Below are 7,927 nucleotides of genomic sequence, written 5' to 3'. Positions count from 1 at the left end.
AGTACATGATTAATTATTTATTAAAAATATAAAATAGATTAATATGATTTTTAAAAATAATTTTTCTATAGAAAATTTTTACAGAACATACGTCGTCTCATAGTTTAAAAAGCGTGCGCGTGGAAAACGAGAAAGTCTTAATTAACTTATAGGTATGGCCGAACTTGGCCTCAGGCAACAGCAGGCATGTCCTTGAGCCAGGCATCAAGTGTGGCTTGCCAATGGAGTAAACGACGAAGCCAATCACCCTCGGCCTCTCTGCGTCAGGTATAGATCTTCAAAACTTATATTCATCAGGTTGAGGTAGTTGATAACTCAGTAACACTATAATTATAATCGATGGGAAGAATAGCATTTCATATTCTTCCTTCTCTGAACACAAACCAGTTGTCTTGTCCTACTTATTATACTGTTGGGAGCATCACATACACAGATTCACAGACGACGATCGCACAAATCAGCTCTAATCAGACAAGTTATGCGAACTAGATGGTGAAATTTATCCAAGACATTCATTCAACTTTAAAATGACCAGACCATTTACGATTTTTATATACAGCATGCCAGAGAGCACAACAGAGCTCACACTTACAGACAGAAAGACCAACCAAAACAGCATACCCACACGCCTTGTGTACAACAGTTCAACACGCCATTACCAACTTACCAAGTATTCCCATGAGGTAGGTGGACATATATACAGTAAAATTTCGAACAAAAATATGTGCATGCAGCCATGCACCCATGCATTTTTCCTAGGCTCCATCCAGTGGATAATTGCTGCACAAAGGGAGACGTGGATGTACATCAGGCAGAGCCTCCTCCCAGACTGACATTTGTTTCAGGAGAATCTTGTCTGCACTGCTGTTTAAGTATCAGACAACTTCCAAGCTGCATGATGATCACTTGAGAGACGCGCAGTACCCTCACTGACGAATGTACTTCACGACAGTTTTGAAGAGTGGGTTTATGAAAGCCTCAGAGCCATTTCTTGGAGGATGGCCCTCTTCTGGGATGCAGTGATTAGGTGACTAGATTCAGCATTTTCAAGCACATCGGTGACGATTGCAGCGGCATGACCGAGAGACTCCTCGATTGTTCTCTTCAACATAAATGCCTGAAAGTCGTGGAAAAAATACCAAAGTTTAAGACCAGTATGCTAATGATCATAGATGCAAAATGCATGAGACCAAACACACAGCAAGAACAAACCAAACCTGTCCATGATGGGATATTTTGAGAATGCAGGGGTGTTGGGTCCATGGTTCTCCATCCACTTGGACTGGAAATGGAGCAAACATTTGTATTTTGATTGATTGTCCTTGAGCAATCCTCCGAGCCCGAGAAAGTCCAACCTAGATTAGTTCAGTTTCTCTAGCATCATCTTCATTCATCAGAAAGATTACTGAATGCTTTGCTTGTTTTACCTGAAGTGTCCCCAGATGCCAAGTTCCAGAGATACTAACTACTTCAACCATCTTGTCATGAATTGACTGTGGGTCAAAGTTGTCAGGATTATCATCCTCACTTTTCCACAAGTCAACCCCTCCCATATAGCTCGGAATGTTTGCAACCAGGACACCTTCTGAATCCTGAAGCATTGATACGTATTAGCATGGCCATAGAGTATAGATAGTTATTATGTGCAAGTCACCAGATCATCTTATATAACCTCTGGAATCTCAATCTCAGTTCCATCAACTTCTAATCTAACTTGCCAGGGTAGGTCCATAAAAGTTCTATCGATTATACTCTTTGCACCTTCCCTTGCATATAGTACCTTATTCAAGAACTGGGAAGAAAAAGACGACGTGAGGAACAAAACAAAATCTTGCAATGAGAACAATAACACAGCATAGTTAAATACATCAATGTGATTCTTGTGGCACTTAATCAATCCGCCACAGTGCTACACACTCAAGTACTCAAAAATGATTTATAGACCAAACAAGAACAAATGCACAAGCCAACGAAACTTCTGTTGTTAACAAAAATTGCTGAAAGTATCTCAACAACCATACTGTAATAGGATATAATGACATGCAGAGTGTAAATGATTATATTATAGAAGATGTGAGACCAGATGCTTGATCTTGGCTATGAAATATTGAGCTATCCTAACTGTTTAGGTTACTAACATTTAAAACATCTCATGAATATATAAGAGTACATTTAATTGGCAACTGGACCGTGTATCATATCCCAAACAGTACATACATACCCGTTGATGCTAGCTGTAAACACAACTATCAATTTGTTGATGTAACAAATTTAGCTTAAGATTATATGCTCATCGTCGACCAAAATCAACACCTGTTTTCTGAGTTCAATTTTGTTCATTTCTCTTGGTTTTTAGATACAAAATAAGAAATGTAACACTCACAGAGTAAACCTGAATATAAGGATCAAGAGTAATGGCTATTTAGCATAGATACTACCTGACTATAGAACTTTTCAGGATTCTCTTCACGGAGATTATGAATGTCAAGTGCAACCTTTGCATCACAACCGATACCTGTGACAGTTTGTGTAAATAAGGATTTTGGATAAAGTGCACTGATAGAACTAAATCTACTCACCTACTTAGATAATTTTTTTTATGTAAAACCAACCTAGATAATTGTTCATATACTTCACCATAAGCACATTTTTTCCTTGCTTATCTTCTATTGCCACCTTCCATCTATCTAAGATGGTCACTGCTGCATGCTCTAAATCATGTAGAACTGTGCAGAGGCCTCCTTGCTTCTCAACAGCACCTAGACCACCTCCCCATGATAAAACTCTTGAAAGATCATTGCCAGTGCCAGCTGGAAGAATCGCAACAGGCGGAGGTGATTCATAATTTTGTTTATCTATTGCATCAAGAACCCAACCAACAGTACCATCTCCACCACATACAAGGACTCTGAAATGTGGTACCTTTCGGAACAATAATAGTCCTGTCTCTGGCCTTTGTGATGAACTCAGTTCGAACACCTAAAATAAGTACAAATTAGTGAATCACAGATTAAGCCATTTGTTAAGGTACAGTTCTCATTACAACACCTCAAAATTCTACAAAACGAATGAATATTGAATTGCTAGGCACAAATACAATCCAGAACCACTGAACTAATCACTACTCACTAATGTAGGGCAGGAGTGTCCATGATTCAAAGGAAATATACTAAATTACTACTAACTACCAGTGAATGAGGTCAGCTTAGCAAGCCATTTGTTTGGTATATGAGTTTGCATACTCGGCCCAACAACATCACAGGCAATCAAGGTTTTGCTTTGTGTTTGTCTTGTGGATACGGTTGGACAAGCAGCTCAAGGTTTCTGATTTACTTACACGTTGTTAAGTCAATATACCATTGTAATGAAATAAACTATGGCCCAACAATCTAGAATTAACATGGAACCCTGCTTAACAAGGAATTACTAGGAAGCTAAAGACAAGACTTCTATAATCTGAGGCGACTCTACAGAGTATGGATGAGACAAGTGAATACAAGACAAACAGAGATGCATTTAGAATGTTCAAAGGTAAAATACTAAAGTATATAACAATGATGCATATTTTACTAATAAAGTTACTAGTGCGAGATGTATCATGACCTGAACTGGATTCAAAAGAAAATGTAGGCGGTGCTTCAGCGAATCTCCTCGTTGAGCCCCACTCCTTTTATTGATAAAAACTAGAAGAGGTCTGGCATCAGCAGGCAAGTCATCCAGTACGTACTTAAGTTTAGCTCCTTCAGTATCATCATGCTGCAATCTTCTAGGTTCTGATATTACTTCTTTACAATCACTCTCACTGCTGTCATGCTCATTCTCAGAGCTCCTTTGCACATTGTCACCAGATGCTTTTAAGTCTGTATCCCTCTGATTAGCATTTGCTGTGGTATCGCATGATGAATCATCGTTACTATCACCAACATTACAGTCAGAAGCTACCCTGTTGTGTTGTTTCTGCTTCTTACTTCGTTTCCTGAGATGTCCCCTCACAGTGGATGCAAATTCATTTGCACCATGCGTTATGGAACTTAAAATTCCACCAGACTTGCTCCTGGTTTTGACAAAAAGAGGGGAAAGAATAAGGCGTTTGAATGGACCAAGATCACAAATATCACCTGTCTCTGTAGCCATGCTTGAGTGGCAATCAACATGCACCAACCGTTGGCACCACATGCAGCAGTATATAGGAGGACCTCCAAGAAAAGATCCACTACATGGCTCCTCACAGTAACTACAGTATTGAGCATCCTCAGACTGATCAGCTATATCTGTCCAGAGAACGGTCCATTGATGGACGACATGTTTTGATCCGAACATTGAAACACATTTGCAGTCCTTCTGAGAATTTGAAGAACAGATTATGTGTGCAGCTGCACCACAGACATCACATCGGTGAACAATATTCTCTGATGTTACAGTTTGCCCAAGGGGTTGAGCAGGTGAAATAGATTCTAAGCACACACAGCATTTCAGTCCTTTTGCACGAAATAAAGATTCTACACTCCAAGCATGTTCAGCAGTTGGAACCTTGTGGTTTCTTTCAAAATTCCTCCTTTTTGATCTTGCTATCACTTTCATCCAGCTTAAACTGATCATTCGTCTCCATAGTGAGAAAAGGTATAAAATTGACAACAGAACAACTACACCAATAGTTAAGCATGCAGAAAATGGGATCCAGAAATCTGATGGTGATTTACTGTACCAGTTGAACATAAGTTCTCGAAATTGATCTCTCAACCAGACAATCATAGCAGTTGATGGTTCCAAGAAATTATAGCCTTGAAATGAAGACATGATAACAATAATCTACATCCTTTTAATAATCACACTGTTCTTTACTATAACAAAATGTTCAATCGTATAACTCTGCTAAGCAAAATGGCTGTAAAAGTATGACCTGCAACCAGAAGACGTATGTATAAAACAAAACGAATATAGATGTAACTGATGTGATCAAGTGGGTCTACTGATCATGCTGGACAGAACGCTCATTATGAATGAACGATTGCATTTCTGAAGTAATAGCATGCACATTTCATCAAAGTACAGTATCATGTAGATTGAGGCTAGTAACCATAATAAGATATTATGCAAATAGGGAGTAGGGACAATACTGATTCACTGCTGCAAAATTCACAAATAATATTCCAAGTAAAAGTTTCTTAAGAATAATTTAACACAAAAGCATTTCAATTTTGGTGGCAAACACAATTCAGTTGCAATCAAAGAACAACGGAAAACATCCTAGTTGGCATTTGTGGCATGTGATGATTACAGATATTGAAACAAATAAGTGATTGTAAGAACTTTAAAAAATTTGCAGCTCAGATCAACCGTTTTAATTTAAGATGTTTGACCAAGTACTTCAATCTTTGATCTCAGAAGAACTGTTGTGTTCTTTTGTTGATGAAAAATGACAGATGAAAGATTAACTGATTTTTTTATAGCTATTTAATGGTGTAAACAATGGAATTAACTACTAGAAAATTAAAAATCTACTTTAGAAAGGTGAGATAACAAACTTCTATATAAAAACATTTTGCAAAAGACACGCCGTTCAACAATTCGGAAAGCGTGCAACTAAAAACCGAGGAAAAAAAATCTGCACTGTAGCAGGCCAAACGATAGCAGATAAACAAAACTACCAACTATAAATTACTCACCAAAAAAATAAATTAAATTGTTAAAGCACCCCATCTATCATTGTACAAGGCTATTTGAGTCCCTCAATTTTATGCTATATTGCGCTATTTACGCTATTTACTAAAAATGAGTCATTGCTTTATTTGATTTCAAAATTCTAGTTTTAGTACATGAAAGTACAAAAGTACCCTTTTCTGGATAGCATACTTCTATGTGGGCTTCTCAGTATAATTTTAAGCTACTGGTACTGGGAATAATAATATGGAGTAGGTTAACAAACTTATTAATCAATTTTTATTAGCATCCATGGTGGCTAATTCAATTCCAGAAACACCAAACCAAAACTAACAGTCTGTATTATTTTATCGCACATCCCGATTAACTTCCTAAAACCAACTCCAACAATAGAGAAGAAATGGACATGCTTCTGTATTATATGCTGAATGCACGTTGAGATCCAACAAGCATGAAGTGCAGACTCTATGATATTGCCAATTGCTATCAAGTCATTTCCGGCTCGTAAAAAAGCGAGAACTAATGAGGAAAAAAACCTTAAATTTATGGCTCTAACAATATCACAAGAGCAATTTTATAGTCTTTGAGTAGGTACCGAGAGGTACCAAAATTTTAATTTTGGTGTAAAATTTGGTACCTCCTAATACGTAAGGTAACAAGAGGTATCAAAATTTTCATAGAAAAAAATGATACCTTCTGGTATCAAAATTTATATAGAAAAAATTGGTAACTTATCACAAGCCTCATCCTTGCAGTGCACACCTCTAATATTCTTCCAGGATCATACTGGAACCAGGCACATGACACTACCTTAATTAACACATCACTATATCAGTAGTTCAGTACTATTCAGAATTTCAGATTACGTAAGTTCTGAAGCATCAAAGATAAAGAATTGTCTCTGAGATCCTCACTCATTAATCAGAACCCAATGGTCTATTAGTGAATCATTAAGTAAATAGGGTACCCAAGAAACGCAAGCAAGAAATCAGATAATCTCTTTGGCGCATATACGAAGAGGATGAAAATGAAATAGGGTACCCAAGACGAAGACGAAGCAACACAAACTAGCACAAACATTGGCTGCGTTCGATTTGGCCGGTTAGAGTAAGTATAATAGCAGACTATAAGCTGGCTATATGCTTATGTGGAGGAGAGAGGGGATAAGAGAGTGTAAACAGGCTGTTAGCTTATAGTCAGCTTAGGCATAAGAACCAAGAAACTCTGTAAGAGTGACATGTGGGTCCTGCATTAATGATAAAGAGCTATGGGTAAGCTAAAAAAAAGACTATACGAAATATTATAGCCAGCTTGTTGACCATATTATTAGCCTTGCTCTTAGGCTAAACTTATTCTTGTTTTTCGTTGGCACGCTTTTCAAACTACTAAACAATATATTTCGTGCAAAAATTCTCTATATAGAAATTGTTCTAACAGATCAGATAATTCCATCTTTCAAATTTTTAATGAGTAATACTTAATTAATCATGTGCTAATTATGCTTATCGTTTTCCGTGCGATTAACTAGCTTTTGTGACTGTGTTTCGAACGCAAGCATTGCATCCCACCCGAAGCCGTAGCTGGAAACAACCTAACCTAAATTCCGGTTTCGTGTAAAGGGAACAGTGAAACGAAATCAAAAGAGATCCGGAGAGAAATCGAATGGATTTCCACAAGAAACGGGCCTTCCTTTTCCGCCAAAACCTCACCAAAAAAATCGAAAAGAAAAGAAACACAGAGAGAGAGAGAGCAAACGAGCAGAGAAATCCTCACGCCATGAACCAGGACAGCAAGAAGCAGCCAGCTCCGCCGATTCAAGGTCCCCTCCCCTCGCGCCCGCGCAAACACCACCGACGCTTCTTCTTCCTTCCGCGCCTCCTCACTCCATCACCATGGTTGGGTTTGCTTTCTTGCTTTGCAAACAAGGCAATGGAAGCGGATTTGATGGGGGATTTTGATTTTGATCGCGAAAACGAGGAGGAATCCAAGGAGTCCCTCTCTTTCTTCCGGATACTTCCTTCTTTTCCTTTTGGGTGGGCCCGGGGAATAGATTCCGCGCGAACTCTGTGCCGTCGATTCCGTGGTCGAGCGGATCTAACGGTGGGCGTCTCTCCACGTATTGCCCCGGCGGGGTGAATCTCACGGCAAAGATTCTACCACTACCGTCGTACCGTGCCTTTTTGTTGTTTTGGATCTTAGAGTTCGTTATAGTTATTATTAAGCGGCAGCTTTCCCATTTTGGATTATATTTATGAAAAATAATACT

At 38.4% G+C, this 7,927-nt stretch overlaps 1 protein-coding gene across 2 annotated transcripts; it reads right to left on the bottom strand.

Moving 5' to 3' along the window:
* Positions 1–485: 485 nt before the first annotated feature.
* On the bottom strand, positions 486–7,626 carry LOC102701152 (diacylglycerol kinase 1). Of its 2 annotated transcripts, XM_006650144.3 has the most exons (8): positions 7,435–7,626; positions 3,604–4,900; positions 2,613–2,979; positions 2,439–2,515; positions 1,673–1,792; positions 1,428–1,592; positions 1,218–1,355; positions 486–1,117 (listed from the first exon to the last, which is right to left on the bottom strand). In XM_006650144.3, the coding sequence occupies exons 2-8, from the start codon at positions 4,795–4,797 to the stop codon at positions 968–970; spliced, it is 2,211 nt and encodes a 736-aa protein (XP_006650207.1). In that variant the 5' UTR covers positions 4,798–4,900; positions 7,435–7,626; the 3' UTR covers positions 486–967. The 2 variants fall into 2 exon arrangements, with proteins under 2 accessions (XP_006650207.1, XP_006650208.1); XM_006650145.3 differs by lacking the exon at positions 1,673–1,792.
* Between the last annotated feature and the right edge of the window lie 301 nt (positions 7,627–7,927).

This window comes from Oryza brachyantha, chromosome 3 (assembly GCF_000231095.2).
Source record: "Oryza brachyantha chromosome 3, ObraRS2, whole genome shotgun sequence".
Taxonomy (NCBI): Eukaryota; Viridiplantae; Streptophyta; class Magnoliopsida; order Poales; family Poaceae; genus Oryza; species Oryza brachyantha.
This window is presented reverse-complemented; position numbering and strand designations above follow the sequence as displayed.

Bases quoted from the DNA above. Each gene is read 5' to 3' on its own strand.
- LOC102701152 (XM_006650144.3), bottom strand. From the start codon at position 4,797: ATGTCTTCATTTCAAGGCTATAATTTCTTGGAACCATCAACTGCTATG. The intron at 2,980-3,603 runs GTCATGATACAT...TACTTATTTTAG, and splicing joins TTCTTTTGAATCCAGTTCAG to GTGTTCGAACTGAGTTCATC. The intron at 2,516-2,612 runs GTTGGTTTTACA...AAACTGTCACAG, and splicing joins GTATATGAACAATTATCTAG to GTATCGGTTGTGATGCAAAG.